The sequence below is a fragment of the Argopecten irradians genome, chromosome 11 (assembly GCF_041381155.1).
Source record: "Argopecten irradians isolate NY chromosome 11, Ai_NY, whole genome shotgun sequence".
NCBI lineage: Eukaryota > Metazoa > Mollusca > Bivalvia > Pectinida > Pectinidae > Argopecten > Argopecten irradians.
The window spans coordinates 29,953,871-29,981,499 of record NC_091144.1 but is presented as its reverse complement, the minus strand read 5'-3'; the positions used below and the strand labels follow the sequence as shown (position 1 = coordinate 29,981,499).

General features: G+C 35.0%; 2 protein-coding genes across 2 annotated transcripts; both read right to left on the bottom strand.

Annotated features, from left to right (window-relative positions):
- Nucleotides 1-2,494: 2,494 nt before the first annotated feature.
- On the bottom strand, nucleotides 2,495-13,227 carry LOC138335263 (C4b-binding protein alpha chain-like). Its single transcript, XM_069284268.1, has 4 exons — nucleotides 12,933-13,227; nucleotides 11,146-11,319; nucleotides 9,042-9,218; nucleotides 2,495-3,471 (listed from the first exon to the last, which is right to left on the bottom strand). Exons 1-4 carry the CDS (start codon nucleotides 13,015-13,017, stop codon nucleotides 3,281-3,283), a joined length of 627 nt encoding a protein of 208 aa, XP_069140369.1. The 5' UTR covers nucleotides 13,018-13,227; the 3' UTR covers nucleotides 2,495-3,280.
- A 4,869-nt stretch (nucleotides 13,228-18,096) lies between these two features.
- LOC138334546 (uncharacterized) lies at nucleotides 18,097-19,653 on the bottom strand. The gene has a single exon (XM_069283198.1). The coding sequence runs from the start codon at nucleotides 19,651-19,653 to the stop codon at nucleotides 18,097-18,099; it is 1,557 nt and encodes a 518-aa protein (XP_069139299.1).
- Between the last annotated feature and the right edge of the window lie 7,976 nt (nucleotides 19,654-27,629).

The following is a 27,629-nucleotide window of genomic DNA, read 5'->3' as shown; positions in this document are numbered from 1 at the left end:
ACAAATAGCGTCTCAATCGATAACCCACAAGGGCAGAATAAATCTGTAGTATGTAATATAGAGGTAGGCGTTCTGATATGTCTTTCTACAAACAATGACGTAGTCAATTTATTTCGTCTTTCCTGTTGTTTAATCCAAAGTATAGTTGATACAATATGTGCTATTCTAGCTTATATCTGATATAACAAAACCATTAACCGAATGTGCAAACGTACATTTCTCATTAATATTAAAGATGGTCTATATTTAATAGCCAGTCACCTTTCCGAAACAAAAATAAAAGTTTCTAAAAAACAACAATAACAGCAAAACTTATATCAATAGTCTAAAATGAGGTTTCAACTATATTTACATGTATTGCCCAACCCACATAATATTTTTTTTTTGAAACTTAAATACCCAACCAGCAGTCTCCGAAACATTCACCTCCCTGTGAAATCTTCTGTCCTAAAAGGGCATAAATCTATATATTTAGTTTGATTCTGTGGTCCCTTTAGTACTTGTTAGCCTAATAGGCTGTTCTGAAAGAAGTAATCTCGTTAAGATTTTGTCGTAATATTAATTAACATAACTACATGCAGGGGCATATCATCTGTCATTCAAAACGTTTCTACTTCTAGAATACATTGTATAATCTTATTGTTTTCTAGGAAGATAACAATCCGTCATATGTTATACATCTTTACATATCTACGATTAACATCCAAAAATTGCCAATTCTATGAAATATATTCTTGTTGTCACGAATCTCAACCAGATTTGAACTTTTTTTGTCTTTAAACTCTGTTTAGCAATTTTTCACAAGTATAAAAACAGTACGCGCAACCTTTTACATTGTCGCTAGAAATACATAATTTATCTGAATAGCCATCGTCGGACGCCCACGAGTGATCACACTACACTACGCTACACTTATCACCCGTGGGCAAACTCATCGTAAAATCCTCGTAGGTAATTTATATGCATGAAGAATTTGATTGGTTCAAGTACGTTTTTGCGATGGGATTTCATCCAATCAGAGTAAGCGTTATATACAGTATACGGCAGCAGAAACAAGGATGGCCAACACTTGCACCTGGCGAATGTTTGGGTACACGATACTGTGGGCGCACGTGCGGTGTATACACGTGTGTGTATGGGTTAGGTAAACTATGAACAAAAGCGTTGTTAGCTTCGTTCATAGCAGTATAGGATTTTATTAGGTATTTTTGTAATAATATTATGCTTTATTAGGGCAGAAATAGGTATTGTCATATGAGTGTTTTATACTAATAGTCTTAATGTTATTAGGTATAAGGTATTAATTAGGGCATACGTATGTTGTAGCTCAACGTCATGGAGCCAACACCGCCTTGACCTACATATTGTAACCACGTAAACACAGCTGGTTACACTCACCGTGGTCAACAACTCCATTCTACCCTTGGTGTCATACTTCCATCCTCACCATACTACCATGACCTATGTGGTCATATGAGATAGTTTTGGAAGATATATATCTGTATGATTTGTCCTTGTTTTTTATGGGTGCCGCCAGTTTTTTGTTTATCTTCAAGCTGGCAAACCAGCTTTCATTCTGAAGAGTTCCGAACTATATATCTAGTATTCTGATTGGTCAATTCTAGTATGTGAATTAGCATATTCTACGAGGATTTTACGATGAGTTTGCCCACGGGTGATAAGTGTAGCGTAGTGTAGTGTGATCACCCGTGGGTCTCCGAAGAGGCTGAATAGCATGCTGAAGTGAAACGATAGATACATTGACATTATTTTAAAACAGAACTCTATTGTAGACACATCTTGTTGCTTAAACCACATGTTTAAGTTAATAGACTCACAACAGTTCTAAAAAGTACAAAATTTTCTTGTATTAAATTTTTTTTCTCATATAGATTTTTGGAAAAAGGAGTTCATACCATAAAAGAAAATGGAAGAAAAAACATATGTTCGTGTGCTCGTTATTGAGCTATTGTCACTCAAAGATACCTAGTTAACAAAATATTGGATTTTATGGGAATTTTGCCGTTTTGACCATATAAGATAGAGATCAAAGCCATAATTTCCTAATGGGGTGTTTGATATGTATGAATGTTTGTAGAATTCATTTTCTAGTAGTCTTCTTTAAAAATATATCAGTTTTGATCAAATAGACTAATATTTTTTCTCAGAATAACAACATATGCTACCCCTACCCCTTAATTTTGAGCTAAAAAATGCACCATTTGCAGCCATTTTTGCCAAATTTAACCCTTTACAGAAAAAGTTCTGGTATTAAACTTTCGTTATTATTTTGCATATCAATAGGGAAACGGTTGTTCTTTCTAAATCAGGAAGAAAAATTGGGGGTCCGTGTGCTTACTTTTTTGCCCTATTTGAATTTTTGTTATTTTTCAGTATTTTAGAGAAAAAAATAAAAGTGCCAAAATTATCATTAAATGTAAAAAGAAAGTCACAAAAGTGTATCATTTCACATATTAATGCTAAATATTTTTAATTACTACTAAGCTAGTAACGATTTGCAGCAAAAATTAGTTAAATACAGCTAAAAATGATGGCGCAGTGATGATTTAAGTAAAAACAATTTCAGGAAAAAATGGTAAAACTGTGGCTCTACTTGAAGCGAAAAAAGACACAATTTCAAAATGGCCGCCAAATGGGCCATTTCTTAAAATCCCCGTATAAAATAATCTACTAAAAATAGAAATGTAATTTTTTGACAAAATTTGCATCTGGCAACTTGCTACATATACTGATAAATTATATTTGAAAATCTCATAACTTCTTTGGTCTATGTTGAAACGAGACTTCAACGGGACTGAAACCTCAGAAGAATACATCCTTAATAGACTCACAACAGTTCTAAAAAGTACCACGTAAAAAAAAGGAAAACGCTGACCTACGGTTTGCCGTTGAATCTGAATAAAGAACGTTGTCGAGTGTTTTTCATATTGTAAACCAAATTATTGTTTTGTGGGATATATGTTGAGGAAAACAATCACCGCGAAACAGTTGAAACACATGTTTATTACATCCATTCTGTCAGTTAATCGAAAAAAAGCCGTTGGAAATCTTTGTGCGTGGAAAGAAACAATTAAGCTTATGCGAAAATATTTCCAAAGATTGTTGTCAAAGTGTGTTAACAGATTCGTACGTATCTACTGGCGATAGGCTTAATTCGTCGAATGGTCAAATTGTCCTTTAGTTGTGCGTAGTTATTTTGTGTCACAAGACGCCATTTTATGACAATTTGAATATGGAAATGTAGTTTCTTAACCACCTATCACTCTGATTTGCCACACATGATATTCTCCGGAAGCCATTCTCCGCCTGGCCCACATGTTCTCTTGCCGTCGCCGCTTGCTCGAGTTAAGCCGGTCTGACATGTATACCAGATGAAGTCCCCAAATGCTGCTGATGTTTCATGTAAAGGGAGACTGTAAGTAGCAGGTTGTGATGAGGCGCCTGTACAATCTACAACATACACCATTCAAATGTTTGAGAAAATATATATATATATTATACATTAAGGGGATTGGTTGATTATTATGCTTCATGTCCGCTTAACAGTTGTTGTTGAAGTTCAAGGGCGAATTCCTGTGTAAGCGGTATAAGTATTTCGAAGGATTACAGTATTTTTTCTGGTGTCTTCTTGTTTTTTGTCAAATTCGTAGCCAAACGTAAAGAATAACATTACAGAGGTCAAAACGTGAATCCCATCAGTATGATGAAATACCCTATCAAATCTGCACCCTGTATACATACAAACGACCAGCTTGATTAATGAATGTGTTTTCAAAAATATTGCAGCGATTATCTGATAAATTTAATCTATAAAACAATTATGTCGCGTATTGAATTTATTTGAATCGTAATATTTCCTTGACTGATTTCAATGACAGTTTTAATCGATTGTATGAGGGACTTAGAAAAACACTCCAATGCTAAGATCACAGGACTATGAAACGTACGTTAATCATTAACAAAGGATGCTTTATTACAATATCATTTTTCGAAAATATGTTCCAAGAAAGGTAACTCTTCCAAAATTGATTCCTAGACTAGTTGTATCTTGTATAACATCAACATAACGCCTTTGACTCATAAAATTTCCAGTGAATTGTGTGGAGATATCATAGCTGTGCTTAATAAACATGTGTTCGATGTATATGGAATGTATGTTTCGGTGACGATGCTTGAATGATTTTAACAAAGAGAAACATGACTACGGGAAGTCATTGTGAGGAATTAAAGGAGAGCAGATAAGTTCGTTTATAATATATTCCAAAATATAGCAAAGAATGGGTATTGAATTTGGCGAATACTGTCATATCAAACTGGTTTTTTAAAAAGCCAATGTTACGTCAAAATATTTAAATCTATGAATATTACAAACAGTCGAATGAAAACGACCTTTAAATGGCCATGATCGAGGAAAGACGCCCCATTGCGTGTGATATGTTGTTGTTGATGAATGGGTGTTTTTTTGGTGATTTTTCTGCGTGTAATAATAGGTCTCTTGCCCATTTTAAGTGCTATTATCTAACAAAACACACTGCAAATATGACATCGAACAGCACACGCCATGCAATCACGTCTTAGTGACCACCGAAGGTTTATTGACCCTTATAGAGAGCAACCAACTAAATAATTTTACATAGACCACATAGGCCATGGGCTAGGAGGGTCCCACATGCACCCCACCCCCCAAAGCTCCGAACCAATATTTTTCTGAACCCTTATGACCCACTGATCACAAATCCAAATGTTAACATTGCATAAGTTGGGATGAACTTCCGGTTATGACGTCATCAAGATGGCCGCCATCTCGAATTTCACTAAAAATTGAAAAATAGTCATGACATTAACATTTTCTAACCGAAGTAGACAAATGAGGTATCAAAATGACCACAATAGAATAACAAACACATAACAGGACCAAAAAAGTCCAATATGTGTAGTGATTTCTACGCAGGAAATGAAAACATCGGATTTAAAGCTCAAAAATGGTGATTTTTCAGCAAATTTTTCATATTTTGTTTGACTCAGCAAAAATGTTTCCCAACAGCAATCTATTATTTCTAATAAGTTTTTTGACCACTTGTCAATCAGTTTAAGCAACAAAAACAACCAAAACCAATGTTAACATCGTATAAGTTCCGGTTATGACGTCATCAAGATGGCCACCATCTCGAAAAATGAAAAATAGTCATAACATTGACATTTTTCAACTGAAGTAGGCAAATGAGGTATCAAAATGACCACAATAGAACAACAAATACATGTCAGGACCAAATAAGCCAATATATGTAGTGATTTGAACGCAGGAAATGAAAAAAAATAATATTTTAAGCTCAAAAATGGTAATTTTTCAGCATTTTTTCATATTTGGCTTGACGCAGCAAAATTGTTTCCCAACAACAAATTATTATTCACAATCAGTTATTTGACCTCTTATCAATCTGTTAAAACAACAACAACAAAAATATATAGAAATGCAAAAGAGAATTGTTATACCATCATTTGGTTTACAAAACATCACCGGATGCGGCATATGATTGTTATTTTTTCCAAACCGCTAACACTACAGTTTCCTGGTGTCTTGGAATTTCCTGAATATAACATTGGCTATTGACGATTTATATCTTAACAAATTTGAATTTAAAGTTGGCTGAATATCTAAGTGGGACTTCAAAATAATCCATTTTCATGTTCGAAATTTTGTAGACTAGTAGCCTCTCAACCTGAATTATTACAGCAAAACGCTAACTAATAGCTATAAGGTATCAAATTAAAGTTCCGTAAATACCATGACACTTTTCGAAACATATTGTGTCTTTTAGAATGAGCACATCCATTGTTTATTTCCTGTGTATAACGCAAGGAAATATAAGATGGTTACTACAGTGTCACATATTTCTTTCACTAGTTCTTAATGCTAATCATTTTCGTTGTGCGTGCTTTCTCGCCAGAGTGTCGTCTTCGACCTCGGTGACCTGATGTGACATTACATTACCGGGTTACCATCGTGGTTCTAACTTGTCAACTGTCCATGGTCAGAGTTAAGATCAGAAACATCGGCTTCAGGGATGTGGGAGCTCTTCCTGTTTCCAACCTAGTTTCACCTAGATTCACATATGGTATATGAGGTTCCAGACTTCCCCGGCATGATGGAAAAGACACCAGATCAACATTCTGCGGAGGGTTGAGTTGGTTCTCCTTAATTCGTATGAAGCACAATTCCTCATTCTTGTGAACCTCAGTGACCATAGGTGGCACAGGTGGATTCTTTGAGGTCATAAATGAGGTCTGCAGTGAAGTTTCACTCTTTGCCAAGTCTGGAAAGCACTTTAGAGAACTTTTTACTGGAGAGTCTTCAATGGTCTCTTTGCGCATACACCAGATGTGACACAACCAGCACCTTCAAGGGAGTGGGAAAAGTCAGACCAATGAAAAACATTTAACATTTATGCCCTCATTAATGACCTCGATGCCATTTATGGTTGCACGAGGGTCCACAAGATTGATGAATAGTACTTCATACGAATTATGGAGTTATGTGCTAAAGTGAACCAATTCCACCATTAGAAGAATGTGCATCTGGTGTAATTTCCATTATGCCGGAGAAGTCTGAAACAGCATATACGTACGATATGTTAGAATCTGAAAGAGATCCCATATCCCTGAACCTGTTGTTCCTGATATGAACTCTGGTCATGGATGGGTCATAAAAGGCTAGAACAACACTGGTAATGCAGTGTCACATGAGCTCATCGACATCGAAGACGTCGATCTGGCTTTCGACGAATTGAATACCGATATCTCGAGTACTCTGATTCGGACTGCATGTACCAGCTACCAGATATGCCGAGTCTCTACAGTGGATAGGTCAGTGAGGCGAGAAAGCACGCACAATGATAATGGTTATCATTGAGAACCAGTGAAAGACATATTAGTGACATTGTAGTAACCATATGACATTTTGCTTATGCTATGCATAGGAAATAAACAATGAATGTGCTCATTTTCAAAGACACAAACGCTTTGGGAACTGTTAATGATATTAACGGAAACACAGGCTTAGCTTAGGTTACATTTGTTACGCTATCAGTAGGTGTTGTGTTATTTTTGAGACGCTGCTAATCTACAAAATTGAGGGTATAACAATAATTCTTTTTTTGCATTTCTATATATTTTTGTTGTTGTTTTTGTTTTTACTGATTGATAGGAGTTTAAATAACTGATTACGAGTAATAATTTGTTGTTGGGAAACATTTCTGCTGCGTCAAGCGAAGTATGAAAAATTTGCTGAAAAATCATCATTTTTGAGCTTAAAAGCTTATTTTTTTATTTCTTCCGTACAAATCACTACACATATTGGATTATTTGGTCCTGATATGTATTTGTCGTTCTATTGTGGTCATTTTGATACCACATTTGTCTACTTTAGTTGAAAAATATTAGTGTTATGACTATTCTTCATTTTTTAGTGAAATTCGAGATGGTGGCCATCTTGATGACGTCATAACCGGAACCTATACCATGTTAACATTGGTTTTTGTTGTTGTTGTTGTTTAAACTGATTGATAAAAGGTCAAAAAACTTATTAGAAATAATAGATTGTTGTTGGGAAACATTTTTGCTGCGTCAAACAAAATATGAAAAATTTGCTGAAAAATCACCATTTTTGAGCTTTAAATCCGATGTTTTCATTTCCTGCGTAGAAATCACTACATATATTGGATTTTTTGGTCCTGATATGTATTTGTTGTTCTATTGTGGTCATTTTGATACCTCATTTGTCTACTTCGGTTGAAAAATGTTAATGTTATGACTATTTTTCAATTTTTAGTGAAATTCGAGATGGCGGCCATCTTGATGACGTCATAACCGGAAGTTCATCCCAACTTATGCAATGTTAACATTTGGATTTGTGATCAGTGGGTCATAAGGGTTCAGAAAAATATTGGTTCGGAGATTTGGGGGGGGGGGGGTGCATGTGGGACCCTCCTAGCCCATGGCCTAACAGTGTTAAACTTTATTAAAGTTTTGTACTGTATTATTAAAACAAATGAATATTAGTTAGCTATTGTGTTCTATAATTAAAGTCTAGGTTCTCATATAACACTAAATAGAAAAAAAAATTGGGTCCTTCTGCTCAAACTTCAACCAGGGTAGCTTTATTTTGCACTAAAAAATCCTGAAATTCTAATGCTTTTACCTATTCATTATCAAAGTTGATATTTTGAACCTAAATCGCAATATGAATTTCCAAATTCATATCATGGTTATCTAGGAATAATTACCTGTCAGAAAACATTTTTACTTTCGAAATTCATAATTAGCCAGCCAATCAGCGGCCGGGTTAAAATTCTATCCTGGGCTCAATCTTGTATACACAGGGGCCATTTCGAAGTTCTTTTTTTATTTAGTTGGTTGATCCCTATATATTGACATTTTTTATCAATTTAGAATGGCATTGTCAAGGGATAGAACAAAGGGGGTTTACAAAGGCACGTGGGGGAAAAGAGGCGAGGAGAAGATACAATTATCAAACCACCGACAGTGAGTTGCGCGCTAATGTAGAGGAACATCCAATGCCTCTCGAATATCCTAACAAGGGATCGAAACCAAGCATCCAACGTTACAATCAACGTCTCTATCAATAGAGACAAAAAGACTTGATCCATCAGAATTACGGAGACAGTACTAGATGGAATATAATTGGGTAAAGGGTGTTTCTTCGTTGGACCATTGAATACAATGAAAATCTTATATATTACATAATACTATACAAAGCTGCCGTTAGTGTGCCGGGGCCACAGTGGAAAACTGGTTAAGATGTCCCGACATATCTTTCACCCTTAGGTTGCTAGTTCGAATCCCATATGGGGCTGTTGCCGGATACTGACCGCTGGTTTTTTCTCTTGGTACTCCAGCTCCTTTCCTTCATCAACAGACCTAAAACGTCCTTAAATGACCCTGGCAGTTAATATATAAGACGTTAAAGTAATAAAAAACAAAACTGAAAACTTTTTTCTTACCCGGCTCACACACCAGAGAAGTCGGTGACCATGACCCTCCCGCCAGACATGTGATGTCCCCTGAGCCGTTGGCAGTGGTTCCCGACGCACACACATATGTTTTATTGTCTCCAACGTTCCTCCCTACCCCTACAGCTGTGGCGTTAGACAGCACTGGAGCCATTGGACACATAACCACTGAAGCGGAATCCAAAAAATCAAGAATAAAAATATACACATTAACAAATATTTTAATGAAATTTACGATACATACATATCTGTATTGTATATTCCTTATAGTTTCTTTACATGCAGCGTATCCCACAAAACGAAAACAAAATCCATATTAACAAATTAATATCATTACACTTACGTTACATAAATTTTGGTATTGTATGCTTTCATAGTTCCTTCAATTCCATATTTGCATATGATAAAGTAATCTGCAATAGCGGTTCCATTTGGATTGTGACGGCATGTATTTGCGAGCGTAACGTCATTGTTTTCAGAGAAAGCATATAAATTGCACTCACTAAATAATGACGTAACAATCGATATCTATCCGCAAGGGAGCTAATTTTGTGATATTCAAAGACGGAATAAAGAAAGCGAACAATTATTAAATAATATCGTTTTGAAACAAAGTTTCATATACGTCGCAGTCGAAAATATCATGTAATTTACGCTAATCTGTTCAAACTTATATGTGCCATAACTTTGCGCAGACTTTGACATGTTATGAATATCTTGAAAACAATCAAGGTTTGATGAATTCAGCAGTGAAAAACTTTCAAATGGACTAATGCCTTATAAACATTAGTCAAAACACAGAATGTATGCGATGTACAATACCTTTTGTATTTTAATATGGAAATATACTTGCATAAATCACTTAACAGGAACTTAGGAACAGTAATAGTTGAGCACAACTTGACTTGATGGTCATACATGTACGTACTCATTTTTCTGCATTGTGGATGTAACTATAACATATTTGGCAGTAGTGCGTTATAAAGGATTATTTGTTCCTTTTAATATCTTAAAAAATAAAACACAGCTGTGATATCATCCATTGTCTTTTTGGTACAATATCTAACGGAAGCAACAGACCTCACCTGTCATTGTCCATGATGTTACCTTTAGCAGTCCATTATTTACCTGTAGCTGTCAAATAACTTATGGGACAGCTGTATGTTAATAGTGGACTGTCAAGGGTAACATATATTAAGAAGTACCAGGGGAAGGCTTTAGTAGGCAATGATTTTAATACATAATTAATAATGAAAACAGAAAATTAGAAAAACCAAAATCCATGTTTTTCTCAAATATATCACTGCAAATATCAACAAGTAAATTCCAACGACCATATCCTCCGCATACAGGTAATAATCTAAAATGATGACAGATTCAAAACATATACCCAAGTACTTTACTATAATATACACATTCCAGCGCGAAATATCCATCAGATCTATATTATCTACAATAATTCTTCATTATTTATGCACTTGCAGAACTTTATGATTCCTTAGGAGATTCCGAGAAACATTGATGATATTAATCCTTTCCGCATATTGCACATCATTTTATAATATACACTAAGTACTATAATCGTTCCACTACTTTTGATTGTATGATTTACTTATATAAGTAAATAAAGTCCGTATTTCTAATGTATTAATCACATTCAATCCATTTTGACGCAGAAAAATCACAAGACTGTTGTTATCTGTGCTGGCACCCATCCTACATGTAACACACAGGTGATATTTTGGTAAATAAAACTAAAAATGACCTCGCCCATGATTTCACACACCTCTAGTATATTAAACATGAAATAAGCATACAAGGTGAGCTATATTCAACACCTTCCTCTGCATTATCAATAAACTTCATAATCGATTGCACATACGTGGACAGTGTTCCTGTCTAATATGAACACAAAAGGGGCTATGAACTATCCAACAATAACGCAAAATGGGGGTTGTTTCAAGGCGGATATAAGGCTCATAGTGTCTATACTGTGATATAATTTAATATTTCAAATATATTACATAATACAGTTAGTTTCGGTGAATATCATTACGTAAAAAGTTATTAAAATGGTAGAAATATAGGTACCAACCTTGAGTATCGGAACACTGAACACCTGGTTCTGTCCAGTTACCATTCGTCAAACACGTGATAGGCCCACCGACTAGTTGGAAGGTCGGCAAGCACGTGTAAGTATAGATATATGCCACAGGGTAGGGGGCGACATCAGCGTCTGCTCCTGTAACATTGGGTGGCGGTCCACATCCTGAAATGAATGTATTGTTTAATTTCTCCTGTAATGAAACAAGGGAGACAAACTGTAAACATGAAAATTTACGTGAGGAAAATTTACGCTAGTCACGCAAAAGGCTTTTCACTGTAAACAATTTTACCGCGCTTAATATTTGCTATATAAGGCTATGTTCAAAAAATTGATATGTGTGATTTGCGCGAAAATAAGAACATCATGAAAAGTTAATTGCAAAATTGAACACTCGAGAATTTATCCTGTTTACAGCAAATTGTTGACTTATCCCGTCCCCAACGTTTGCCAACCACGGAAAACACAGTGCTCTGCAACGTAGTGTAGGCTGATTACGTGGATAACCAAAGATGATGTTGAAGATGTTTCCCCATTTTAAAATTTTTTATCAACAGGAACAATGATTGAGCAACTTCGCTTGCCAATCATATTCACTATGATAACCTTGACCAACAAAGTTATTATTTTGTTCGTTGATGAAATTCAAGGGAAATAATAATAACAATATATAAACTATACTGTACATAAAAAAAGTATTATTAATGGACTCAAACAAGTAAAAACCTTGTCACGGTTTTATATCTAATCTGTCGTATTAAAGGAAATGACAGTCAGTTTTGTTTGGAAATGTTAACGTCTTATTCTGAGTTTGTTTCGTGTGTGAATGAATCCACATTTTGTGAGGTTGTGGCAAACTGCATTATTATATTGTTTTTCTTGCCTTTGGAGAAAACAGCTATTAACTAAAATAACGTTGGATACAAAATAATACTTCATCGTTACATTGTCAGCTCAATTATTACAACGCATTACCTGATATGATACATGTTTTGATCCCGAAATTGTCACTACATTACCTGATATGAGACACCTTTTGACTCCGGAAATTGTGACTACCTTACCTGATATGATACATGTTTTCATACCGAAATTTTCACAACCTTACCTAATATGATACACGATTTGATTCCGTAAATTATCACAACCATACCTGACATGATACACGATTTGATCCCGTAAATTGTCACATCCTTACCTGACATGATACACGTTTGGATCCCGTGAATTGTCACAACCTTACATGATATAATACACGTTTTGATCCCGTAAATTGTCACAACCATACATGATATAATACACGTTTTGATCCCGTAAATTGTCACAACCATACCTGATATAATGTATGTTTTGACCCCGGAAATTGTCACAACCTTAGCTAATATGATACACGTTTTGAATTTGCAAATTGCCACAACCTTACCCGATATGATACACGTTTTGACCACGTAGATTTTCACTACTCTACCTGATATGATACACGATTTGATCACAAAATTATCACAACCTTACCTGATATGATACACGATTTGATCACAAAATTATCACAACCTTACCTGATATGATACACGTTTTGACCCCGTAAATTTTCACTACCTTAGCTGATATGATGCACGATTTGATCACAAAAATTGTCACAAACTTACCTGATAGGTTAGACGTTTTCATCTCGAAATTGTCACAAACTTACCAGATATGATACACGATTTGATCACAAAATTGTCACAACCTTACCAGATATGATACACGATATGATCCCGAAATTGTCACAACCTTACCTGATATGATACACGCTTTGACCCCGGAAGTTGTCACTACACAGGAAGTATGCTCCGGACAGGTATGGTTTGTGCATGCTCCCATAAGTTCTACGTCCTGCCATGATGAAGTGGTGTCATAATAAATATACGGTAACTTTTCGGGACATTTCTTTTCGATTTAGCGGGACATGAATTATCATCAGTAGGGTCGTAAAACTTTGACGCGCAAAATAAAACAGTGATAGATTAGTCACATAGTTTAATTTGTCACATCGCCAAAATTCCATAAGTTCAAATTTAATTGCCTGATATTCAGTGTATTAACATCTTAGCATTGATAATTTGCCTTGTCAAAATTGAACTCTTATTTACTTTTAATGCAAAATTCTATTTTGAAATCAAATATTCATATCACGTGAATGGAAGATGTTAACCATCAACAAATATGGAGATATATAATTATCATACAAATATAAACAAACCTATTTTCGATTGGATTAAACATATTTTTCGCAAAACTGAATCGGAAAACAAAAACTGGCTGGTCTTTTTAAAATCTTAAATCGCGTAATTGAATTGCCGCGAAAACAAAAATAAGATATCGCTAAAAAAGTCGCAACAAACATTAGTTAGTTAACAGTACAAATACTGAATTGTAGTTTAATGATTAAAATCTATTTATTTATTTTTATTTTTAAACCCTAAAATATTCCGTTCCTTGGTACGTTTTTGCATTATTATATTGGCAATAATATTAAATAGAAAAAACATATACATATGATGCTTAAATCAACATAAAGATTGCAAAATTTGTTTAAAAGTATGGAAAACGAAATCAGTATTATCGGCGTTGTGTGTTTTATATGTAAAACAAAATTCACCATCATGCAATATTACGGAATGAACACATCTATATTCTTAAGAATTACCCTTTCGATAGCCCAGCTATCACCGTAAACATTTCTCGAGTCCTGCAGAAACAATGCACTACTGGCTTCAGTCACATCAACATAATTAAGCGTGCATCTGAGACAATCCATTCTGTAGTTGAAGGAATGGCAGTCGGTCGACATACCACAAAGCCTCGCGCACATTTGTAATCCGACATTATCTATTCCATCGTAAGATTTTGAAATTAAGTTATAACCGAATTGATAATCCGAAATGATAAAGCAATTGACAATTTGTATCAATTGTCCAGCAAGTAGAAACAATAGCTTAAGCATTGTGATTCAATAGAGTGACTTCTAGTTGTCTGATATTTTTTATGTCCTAACAGATGCCTTCCAATGTTATGTTAATATAATGTCGTTAGGTAAGATCGCGTTTGTCATCAAGAGCTATTTGTCCTGAGTTTCCCTTTTACTGACACTTCAATAAAACCAAATAATATCTATTATATTTCTCTAAAAAGAATACACATTAACCTATTCATCGCTGACAATCTATAATAAAAAATCCCGCCTTTGATTTTTTTAAATGCGTTTCAGAGGATGAATGCTTTAAATATAGGTGCAGACGACTTAACAGAACAGGAATATAACGTGTTTTACTAATATAAAAAAAAAATAAAAAAATATATAATAATATGACCTATATTTTTGAATACAACAGAATAACCAGTTGTTATAAGATGTGTTCCGTTCATATAAATGCAGTCATGAATAAGCTATGAAAAGTGTTTCTCTTCTTTCCTTTATGAGTATATAGTTTTTTTAATTATTTTGTTGTCAAATATATCGCCATTGATTTTATTTATTATTATTATATATATATATATATATCAATCTGCCTAAACTTTAAAAATGGATTGACTACTATGACATCAGATGAAAGGCTGAATTAAAATACCCAAGTTCACATTATATTTAAAATAGTTGCAAAGATTTATTCTGCTTTGATAGCAAAATCTGTTATCTATTAAATAGAAATGGCAGGCCATGAACTCACAATAATTTTTGGAACAATTAAACAGACTCAATGTATTATCGATGCTATATATATATATACCACTACCATAGACAGGTAAACAAACATAACGGACATTTACCTCAGGTTATAGGGGGACAAAGTCCTACAGAATCAATAATGTTTTATACCTTATTACCATGAATGTTTTTTTCTTTAGTAACTAACTTCCTTTAGTCCTTGAGAAACAAATCCATTAAAGCAGGCACGGTTGTACGCAATGCAAATTATATGACGAGATGATGTTACTGTGAATCAATTAAGTTTGGTGGAGTATTAACGTTGTATACTGTAAGCGTTTTTCGCAAGTGGTAATAAATCGTGAAAGTTATTCGTCGCAAAAATGTCCTTAGCCCAAATCAAGTACCAGCCATAACCATATCATCTTCGATACTCCAGGGGTTCCGATCACTTACGATCGCTACATCCCTGGACTATCTCATTGTAAAACTGTATGAAGCTCTTTTTGATTAGCATCATATAACTAAATTACCAGTTCTGTTGTGTCGCCTCCAGTTTTAGTATGGGATAAAGCCGTGAAAAGTCACCGCGAAAATATCTTGGTTTGCTTAAAGACGCTCCACCACCGACAGCTCATAAATGATATTCATCATTTGTACAATAATTGGTGTTTAATCGTGTATACATGTATATACGTCTAATTAACACAAAAATTAATATAAAATAATGTATTTTGTCTTTAGTGCATGCGCAATCAATACTTCATAGGATAAAGTGGCACGGAATTTTTGCGGGATGCAATTAATTATTTTTCATATTTTTATCTTGAAGTAAAATTAGAAGTTCAAATTTTTCAATGGTGGCAATAGTGTAAAGTAAGTAACTTTTGTAACTGAAGAAAAATACTAATTGCTCTTGCTTTTGATAGAGAAAAAATACCATTTATACTTTAATTCATGCCTAACGTTTAATATGTGAAATTTGCGAACTGTTGGTAATTCTGTGAGTTAATTCCAACTGGACAGTGGCAAATTTAATGAAGCGTACTAGCGCTTCAGGTTGAATTTGCCGTTGTTCAGTTGTCATCCATACTCCCATAATTGCCTATTGAATGCAGTCCAATGCTTATATTTCCATTTGATAATGTTGAAATCTCAAGAGATTATGTACATATAATGCATAAAGAATACATTGTCGTCAAGAATTCCTTAGCGCGCGTCATAGAATTTGTCTCTGTGCAGTTGACATTTATATTGGCAACTGAAAGACGTTCAATGCCTATATCTACTAAAACGAATACAGTATTCATTACCGTTAAACACGGAACAGCCATTTGAATAGCCATCTACCGTGATCACTGGTACGACAATTGAATTATGACAAAGATGATGACGTCATGATAAGCGGATGACAGTTCATAGACAGATGAATGTCAATTGCGCTCGGTAAGGTTACATAGTAGGGCTACAGTAAAAATGTAAATAAATATTTATTTGTGAATCATTTGAATTCGGGTTGAAACTCTCTCGCGAACATAAGCGAGAGATTACATATCTCTCGAAAATAAAGAGTTTAACAGTACAAATAATAGACATTATTCTATATGACTGCCACCCAGATAACATTTATACCTCCAATAATTGATAAATATTTCTGATAACGATGCTTGTTTCCTTTTTTTGGGAATGGAAAGTCAGGATACATAAAGATACTTATATAAATAATAGAGTATACAATTTGATTAGAATCAGTTCTAATGGTTATCTTTTCTCCATTACCCTTCACCCACATATTAAATAATAACCACTGTGTCTTGTATATCAGTAATTCATGTAAATTGTAAATATTAAACAGAATGTAGTATAAAATCAAAGAAGAAAGATGATATTTTATAATAATATATGCTACGTTATATATTTATTTTCTTTTTCTCTTTCGTTCCTTTTTCCAAAATAAGAATGTTCGTAAATCTAAATAGGAGAACTAATGTCAACAGAAAGTGAACTTTGTAAAAGCAGCGAGATTTGAACAGCCATCAGTGTAACTCCTGTCCTCAGCATCGGAAGAGATTACATAATACTATAGAAATTAAGAAACTATATGCATATATACATATGTCCATGTAGTATCATAAATACACTCCACCCCATACTAACATATCTCACCTCTCTCTATCTCTACTCTTTCTCCCCCCCTCTCTCTTTCTGCATTTCTCTCTCTCCCTTCCCCTGTCTCCCACTCTCTCCCTTCCCCTGTCTCCCACTCTCTCCCTCTCTCCCTCTCTCTGTCTCTCTCTGAAAATAGTTATATATATATGTATATCGTGTGATCCTTCTTATGCTACTAATTATAATAATGAATCGACAGGGCTTCACACAAGTTTGAAAACATGTTCCCAATGTCATTGTATATAAAATATCACAATAAATATGTTTAAATCAATAAACAGAAAGGTCATTGTTTAGAAAAATAAATTAGAATATACTTGCATACTTCATGATTGTTACATGATTACATTAGCTTTTTATAATCAGGCTTACGAGTTTCGGATTCACTAAGCAATGCTGCTGTATTCACACTAAATAACCTTATGAAGGAACTACAAAACTAACATAAGAGTGAATTCCCTTACATCTCAATTTATCTTTTCATAATATCGTACAAAACACTATTAATTGTCAACTTTCCGCTGGTATGTTCACATGTATATGGTAGTATATTTATCAATTATTTCGTGCAATGCACTATTACTTTTAACTTTCCGCTGGTGTGTACACATGTATATGGTAGTATATTTATCAATTATTTCGTGCAATGCACTATTACTTTTAACTTTCCGCTGGTGTGTACACATGTATATGGTAGTATATTTATTAATCACGGTGCGTTGTTGAGGTTCATATTTTGTTTCACTGTCCCTGTAAAATATATAATGACCGAAATTATATTTGTTGTGCATGTTATTCATAGGAGGACGATGACCATAGCGCTTCCCTAAAAATCAAGGTTTGGGCAATGAAGTTCACAAGCACAAAATCGACCCAGTTATGAAGTCACAAAAGCATTATTGACTCAATGGTTCTTAACATGAAACCTATAGTCGATATGCTATATATCAAACCCCACGTGTTCATGTATAAGTCGCGAATGAGATAAGTGAAAAATCGGAGCCTATCTAATATACCAATGTAAAACTTCAAGACTCTTTCATTTCATCGCGTCTTTCACTTTTGCAATAATCCATGGTGTACTTTCACTTAGATTTAAAGTACTCGATGGTGTAAATGCTCGATTTTGTGTTACGTGCAAATCTCTTCGAGTTCTCTTCAAGTATCGAAACCCACAATCTATCTAACCGGAACCCGATCCCTACCATATCCATGGATCCGTCCACGTATATAGTCCTTACATATTCTCCCGCGCTGTTTAGCAGCTGGATCCTTCGTTCAACGGCGCCGGCGGATAAAACAACAATGTTCCCCCGGCTATCATAGACAGATTTCCACGGAAGGTGATCTCCTCTGCCACTGTAGTCAAACTTGAGTTGAAGTGATTCGTCATACACCATTAACTTTCCCAACCAAATATCATCTTCTTCTTCTTCATACCTCACATTAATGGCAAGGTTCTTTGTTATTGGACACTGAGAGATGGTTCCTGCTTTCAAAGAAATATGAATGCTTGTCATCGCAACTCCCAATAGTAATGAGGCAAGTACGCCACCGTTTGGAGTGAAGATCACAAGGTTTATATCAGAAAGTACTACAACCTGTTCTTTCGCTGTTATACAAAGGCCGATAATTTCAGAATCCACTGTAACACGCTTGACTGGCAATTTTGAATCTTGAGATACTTCATATATCGATAAATCACCTGCGCAACCAAACCAAATATTGTTTGTTGTCGGTGATGTAGAAGTACATGTAATGGCACGAGCGGTTTTAATCCTCCGTTTGGCATGCCCTCGAATGTCAACCAGGAGTAGTTCCTTCGATCGATATGCCCTAAGCCAGACACCAAAGGCCATGGGGTGTACTGTATAACACTCTATAGTACTATTGAATAACAATAGAAGTTCGGGATTCTTGAGGAAGTCGTCGTCCTGCTTTTTCATGACATTGGAGATGACGTTTTCTGATTGTTGTTGGTTTTCAGTATCCTTAGAGCACGCTCCATTGTTGCTTGTCTCTGGGTAAGCAGTGGCCTTTCCATTTTCGTCCTGTGATTCGGTGGGCATCGATGTAATGGGACCGATATCAATTTTAAATAAGATAACTTCGTCCGGAAATTTGGGATCTCCTACAGCAAAATCATTCACTGCATCGCACACCTGTACAGGAGTACCAGATCGTAATATTACTTTACATTCTTCCGCTCGTTCGAGAAGAGTTCCAAATCTATTCTCCAGTTCTTTCTTGTACTTTTGCAACAAATCTTTGTTTAGTATGACTTGCCTTGCACTTGAGGATAAAAGTTCCTGAAATTCCCGAAATCTTTTACAATGTTCTTCATTACCAACCAGCATACTTTGCACTAAACTGATTTCGCTTTCGAGTTCAATCAGTTTTATGCTTTCAGCATCGTTGATGAAATGCTGAAGTGAAGACTTTTTCTCTGGTATTATATTTATCAGTTCCTCCTGCCTGTGCCCGAGGTGAGTAGAAATACTGCATGTAACACACAAAAGCTGATCACAGTCTAAGCAGCATAACATTATTTCCCTATTTCCATGAATGGAACATTTGGATTCCCTTTTTGGTCTAACAGCATCCCCTCCTTTTTGCGTCAGCGGTGGCTTGTTGGATGCCATTGTATTTGCCCTATATGGCGGTGGTTGTACCTGAATACGTATGTATTTAGTGATATGCAAATTACTTTATTAAATGCATATCTTTAAACTTGAACTAGATTTCTATGATAACCGAGTTGATAACTGATAATTAATGTTGGAGTACAATCCGAGGGAGTCTAATCACTTGTTACATATCAATTAAATTTGGACATTGATATACATTAAAGAGACATTCGTCAATGCAATGTGTAAAGCATTGATGTTAAAATATGTCGAACTTATTTAGCCAGGGGTAGGATTAATTCATTAATCTAGTTTCATTTCAAGTTTTTCGTGTTTGTAAATTCAAACTATATATAAGCTATATATTGCTAGATTACTGAGTGCTGTAGATCGATATTAAGTTCGAAGCTTGGATAGGGCACGAGTCATAGAATTACCATCCTTCGTCACTTGTGTTTCTGAGATAAAACAATTAGATAAATCATATATCAATACATTCGATTGATTCAATCGAAGTTCTTAAATCATTACGTCGTCAAAATTCATAAACATTATCTCTAATAATCTATATTATCTGTTTCTGCTTATTCCATTTGCAGCATGGTTCGGTAATGGTTTCATTATACTTGATAAACATTACATCATGTGCATTCAACTTTCTAGTTTTTATCTAATATGAGCATTATCAACCTTTACTTGATAACAATATGAACGAATATCCCTTTAATGATTATGATGTCACTTTGTTGATAACAGACCCACAAGATATCTGCTAACCGTAGTCGTACATCTGATTATACCATAAATAGGTGTTGTTTTCTAGGTACAGCAATTGTATGTGATATACACAATGGCGTTACAAAGACGAATAACATTAGGACAGGTGTGTGTGAAACAGAAAGGGGATTCTAGATGTGCTAAACATAGAACAAAAGAGGTACAAATATACTGTTTAGACTGTGATGAACTCATTTGTATTTCATGCAGTATTTCAACTCACAATGGTCATAGCCAAAAAGAACTGGGTGAAATAATTCCTCAGAAGAGAGCTGAACTTCAGAGTGTCATCAACGAAACGGAACGTATAACACTGCATCAACTCAAACACAACATCTAGATGGTTGGAAATATGCTAGATAAAAATGGTGAAAATGAAACAAAATTTGAAGCACTTTCATTGTTTGTTTCCAAAAACATAAGCCAGGCAGGGAAAAATAGACATTTGCTGCTAGAATACATTGATGCACTTCAACAAAGGCACAGCTATATATTAGGACAAGTTAAAGAGTATAAGACCGTGTTACAGGTTGCTACACCTGTCTTGGTGTATGATGTTACATCCGACTTTTCTGCTGATGTTTTGAAACTCCCACACAAACCATTACTGCACACAGTCGACTTTCAGTCATGTGTGTCAATATCTGACTACTTGAGAAAGAAATTGGGTAGACAAACTTCTACTGAACATGGAGAATGAGCCACTAGTTCGTACTGCATTGAGAAACAGCATGAAGTTGAAGGCAACTTCGAATCACCTGCCATGAATAGTGTGGCACACACCGATGACTTTCTCAAAAAGCCATCAGAAGAGATGCTGTTTCAGGTTAAATTTGAATGTACATCAATCCATCCCTTTCACTCAGGTGTATGGATGAGTGACTATGACTCGACAGAGCTACGGCTTGTTGACTTCCAAGGCCGTACAAAACGGACTATTAAGCACACATGCAATGTGACTTCTACTGCTTTATCACCCAGAACAAACAATCTTTGGTTTTTCTGTGAAGACGACTTGTGGATCTATGAACTTCTTCTCACATCAAAAAGCCCCATTAGGCATTTTAAATTTCGTTCATGCCCGTCCTGCTTTTGCATTTCAAAAGAAGACAATATTGTGGCTATAGCAAATGATAGCATATCAATCTACGCAACCGCAGGTCGGAAGATGGATACTAAAACAGTGTTAAATGAACTTCCAAGAGGCGTAATTAACGTGGAAATACCGACAGTCTGCCAGTGTCCAGTCACATCCAACTTAGCTGTACTTGTGAACTACGAAGAAGATGATGATATGTTTTGTGCAAAACTAATGGCGTATGACAACTTCCTACAATTTAAATTCAAATCAAACCTAAGACAGCATCACATTGCTGATGAAGCCGCATATGACAGCAGAGGGTATCTAATCGTTTTGACATTTGTTGCAAATCAAAGAAGACTGCTGTTGATCGACAGAGGTGGACAATATATTAAGAGTGTGAGCGTGGAGCAAGATAGAATATCAGCACTTGGGATTCAGGCCGGAAATGTCCTGTGGATATCTGTACTAACAGAGCAGAAGAAACAAATCACTTCGACTACAGTGTCCAACATCAAAACAATTCGATACTACAAATATTATTGAACTTTCCGCACTCCGTAACTTATGCATTGGAAATGAAAGATTTACATTAGCTAGTCACAATTTCTATATAAACTAACCAAGCCAAGGTAAAGTCTATGATGATACAACTGACATCCAAAACGTGACTATTATGACGTCATTTATTTTGTTATGGAAATATCAACTCTTAACCGTGAAATGGCTTTAACATCTAATGGATTAAATCATCGTTGATACCGGATTTCTTGGTCGTAACTCAACAACCTTAAAAAAGAGACCACCATATTGTATATACATGTATACGCATGAAAGTCGCAATATGAATGGATACTTTGCAAAACGCATCTATATAGACTAGAACTTCCTTAAAAGAAATAGTTTAATATCTGTATATTTTTCCCATTTTGAACATTTATTGTCCTTCAGAGGGATTAATCAAATCATGCCAAAAATATGAACAGTTAGTAAGGAGTCATTTTATTCTATTTTCGTAAAAGCAATCATGATGTGCTCAATGCGAATCAAAACTTGAGGCAGAACCAATGGAGACGTTTCTTTTCTACTTGAAAGGATAATGAAATCATTTTTGCTTTTCAAAAATATCATACACAATGCACATGCACCAAATATGATTTGTTTTCTAAAATGTTTAAAGTATAAGATTGTGTTATGATTTGAATAAATTGTTAAATTCTCGATTTATGTCTTGTAGATGTCATTCCTAGTAACTATTATATATATTTTTATCAATATCATATTTCTGTCCTTTTAGTCCTAAATGGCCGGGATGACCAAGCTTTCATGCTGTCTGTCGTAGTGCGCCACCGGGAGCTCTTAACAGGCCAAATTCTCGTTAAGGCGAGAAGTTTTTACCAAAACCTTGACCAGGTATTCCCACCTCATTAAAACATCAAGTGCATGTTGATATGATGGAACATAGTCCTTGTATGGTACACTTGGTAGTACTTTAATCACAGCCTACGTGTTAGAGAAGTGAACAAAACATTACTGGCTGGATATTTCTGATTACACCACGCTAATACATGTCCATTTTGAGTCTATAGTTTAACATAAGCGATTCGGTTTTTTTTATCTTATTTCAAAATGCAGTATAACCTCTCTACCTCTAACTCAATTACCTCGAATAACCTCCATAAGTCGACCAGTTTCACCTGTACGTTGTATGTTTTATATACCAAATCCCATGATATGTAGAACGAATACCTCTTATTCCACTAATAGACATAAGGGATATTCGACGAATACCCTTAATACTTCTTATTTCAATTTCCTTCAAATATTTAACTATCTTAACCATATTTGGATCATCTATTCGTCGAACAGGTGGTTGGCCCTTTGGATTATTTTATCAGCAGCTGCATTTCCACGTGCATTATTATCCATACATGTATCTATAACTAATTTTGAGTAGTATATTATAATGGATGGTTGAAAATAACTATCTCTATAAACCATCAAAATTTTATGAAACACAGAATTTTAAAAGTCATTGACATGCATCATTATGTACGGTTTATCATAATTTCAGATCACAGTTTTTACTGACTGACCAACCACGGATGACTCGAATTCCTCATTGTATTAACCAGGTTCACTGCAGCTCGAAATTAAGAGGATTTACTATATCATATTGTATTAAAAAAACATGTTGTGAAATATTTAATATCAAATTATTAATGCTTGATTGATAAGATCATGAATTACGCCATTTGTATCGAAAAAATGTTAAAACAAATCATAAATGATTAATAATTAGTATTATGCTTGTTTTACGCAAACCTTTTTATTCACTTACCCATATTCCACCTTCGATTATTTTACTTTCTCATTACCATAGCAATTGCGCTTCATTGCTTTGTCTACTCACTACTCAACAACAAAACATATTATATTGTGATTTTTTGGTTTTTCTCGTACGGAAGCCGTCTGGCGCCACACCGAAAAATGTATTTATTGTGTTCCCTCACAATACTATTGTGAGGCCACACAATGCCATTGTGAGGCCACACAATCTTATTGTGAGGGAACACAATATTATTGTGAGGCCACACAATAATTATTGTGATGGAACACATTATAACTGTGAGGTTCCCTCACAATAATATTGTGTTCCCTCACAGTAATCATTGTGTTCCCTCACAATAATTATTGTGTGGCCTCACAATAAGATTGTGTTCCCTCACAATAAGATTGTGTTCCCTCACAATAATATTGTGTGGCCTCACAATAAGATTGTGTTCCCTCACAATAATATTGTGTGGCCTCACAATAAGATTGTGTTCCCTCACAATAAGTATTGTGTGGCCTCACAATAAGATTGTGTCACCTCACAATAGTATTGTGTGGCCTTACAATATTATTGTGAGGGAACACAATAAATATATTTTTGGTGTGGCACCAGACGGCTTCCGTATTCTCGATTCAAAATAATCATTTTCATTTTAGCGTTAAGAAATTTAACTTAGTGTATTTGATGTACAGTATATTAAATGCATCCATGATTCAGTTTTAAGGTGTTATTTTGCAGCTCTAAATCAGTTACCCTAGTAACCATACGAAATAAGCATAAATTGGTATAATTTTCTTTGATTATATTTACTCTACTTTTTATATAGCTTCATGTTTGAAGATACATCGTTAGGGAGAAATGTAAAGTTTGTTCGTGAACGCGTTTTATGATTTTTGTGATAAAAATTTATCCCATTTGCACAATTTGATGCATGTGTAGGACATCAACTGCAATATAACAATCATATTAATGGATGTATTCGATATTTGAAAATGCAACAATTTAATCGCTATATAACAGAGTGGGGTAGACGGTGTTTTCACGACAATGTCGTCGATTCATGCCATTTCCGATTTTTTAATTCATAGAAGGTATGAAGAAGACGAATCGGCAATCAGAAAATCGGAGTTTGTAGATATACTTCCATTTTAATGAATTAAAATTTGAATCCATGGACGGACGTGAAATACATGTGCTAGTGTAAGTACGATGTACATATCTGCCGACGATGGCGACATAATTTGTGTTGATTGTCGTGGCAACTGTCTCAGGCAACAGTTTGTCAACAACGTTTTTGGGTCATTTTAACCTCGTTTGGCAACTTCTTTACTAGTGTAACCAGTTTTGTCATGCCATAATTGCGAGTGTCCTGGCTTTTGGGGACAATCTATATAACCACAATCCCCTCCCACCCTCCTGGAATGCGGGTTCGAATCCCATGTGGGAGCAGTGTAGCCAGGTACTGACCCGCTGGACCGGTGGTCTTTTTCCTCTCGGGTACTCCGGCTTTCCTCCACCAACCAAACCTGGCACGTCCCTTATATGATCCCTGGCATGTTTAACAGGGGACGTAAAATCTAAAACATAAAACCTGTACCTTGGGTGTGAGGTTTATGGAGCTTAAATGACCTATTTGAAAACCAGAGTAAATAATATTTATCGATACCCCCCACTATTTAACCCCCTTTTCTTGGCGTAGAATCCTTGATTGGAGGACGGAAGGACTAATGTTTATTAAACACAATAGCATTCTGGGTCAAATGATGACGATTGGAAAAAAAAAAAAAAAAAATGAAAGTAATCTAATTATGTGAAGATACCCTCAAGATAGGGTTAAGAGGAAAGTTTAAATACACCTGTTATAAATCTCATCAATTCAAATATCGGTGTATTGAATTGGTGAAACTTGGGTATTTCCCTTAGGTAGAGCCATATAATGAAAACTTTATAGGGTGGTGTGGAGCAGATAATGCCATGTAGCAATAAAATCTGTCTGTGAATTTGAGCATTCACGTATCCAAACCTTGCTAAACCAGATCAACCTCTAGAAAACTTGGGAGATAAAGAAAAATCTAATGCAATATGTCTCGACTTGTTGGAATGTCTCAACTACTTACAATATACTGATTAAATTTTCAAACACTAGGGGAAGAATAATCTTGTGAAGAGGACCTCTTATTAAATAACAACTATGGGTATGTTATTTGTATATAACTGTAATCGCCTTTGTCTTAATGAAGTTTCGTTTCTTAAATATCGTTTTGGTTTCAAACTTGGCTCGCTATCAAACTGTGGAATGTTATGGTAATTGTCTCAAAAGCGAGACACTGTCCAATACGACTGATATAGGCCATGCGTAAGGATGGCAATACAGTTAGCTCTAGTAAAGCAGTTGCCAAACGAGTAAAATGACAAAAAAGATGTTGCAAGTATTTTTTTTACTGAAGTAGTTGCGATGGTACAATCAACACAGATGTGTGTCCAACATTTAGCAAAGTAGTTGCCATATACGGCTTATATGGGCCATCGTACTGGTGAGGTCTTATCATAATAAACTGCGTTTAGCCTGGAAAATTCAGAGTGGCCGGACAAAGTAACAACACATTTTTACTACAGCACATAGGACTATACTAATGAATCAACTGGAACAAGAACATTCCATAGATTATCATACATACAAATAAATAAAAATATGGCGAGGCAAAAATTAAAAACTACGGGCGAGTTTCATAATATCTTATCTCATATGAAATGTAAAACAACTTTAAGAGACACTTATTTGTATTTACAATAATTAACAGAAAACCTACATTTTAAAAAGAATCGGACGTCAAAATATATTACAATCTAGCGGAGGCCGCCATTTCGTCCTGCCGTCCTCGAAATTAATGAAGTCACGTCTGTTTTCCCTGACGACATTGTTAAATTGACCGACAGTTCCGAGTCTTGATGTTTTATATGTATGTTAGTTTATGTTGATAGTAAATAAAGATCAGGTTTCTGTTGGGTATTTTATTCATTTATCCGCCTACGACTGGCAATTGAAAAAATAGATTGATACAGGGTACATTCCCGGAATGTATGACGTTGTACGCATTGCTTAGTTTCGTATTCCCTTTGATTGCAGCTGTTGCGAGTTATCTCCCTTAATGGAATAGAAAAGAAAAAAAAATACTGTTGTATTAAATAACTGTGAAACAATTTTTGATTTCGTCGACAAGTACATTGATACCAGACAAGTACTTTATTTGTTTAAAGCTAAAGAAACCAGGTAACCTGGGGCCCTAAACATAACTTATTATTTGAGCCTTAAGTTAGGATTAACACGAATAGCGTTGGACCATAGCGTACTTACATTATCAACCCTGTGCAATACAAAAACAACAACAACAACAACAAAAAGATAAAATAAAAAGAGACAAATTTTTCTTTGGCAATGTTTTTATGTCAAACACATCTTGTTAAGTATATAAATTGGTACAACTTTATTTAATAATATGTGCAAAATATCGTAATGTTTATAAAATCTCTTATTGAATATTAAAGATATCGTCTATATTATATCTGAAGGATGTATTCTTCTGAGGTTTCAGTGATCAAAAAAGTTATGAGATTTTCAAATATAGTTTATCAATATCTGTAGCAAGTTGCCAGATGCAAATTTTGTCAAAAAATTACATTTCTATTTTCAGCCGATTTTTTTATACAGGAATTTTAAGAAATGGCCCATTTGGCGGCCATTTTGAAATTGTGTCTTTTTCCTCTTTGAGTAGAGCCCCAGTTTAACCATTTTTTACT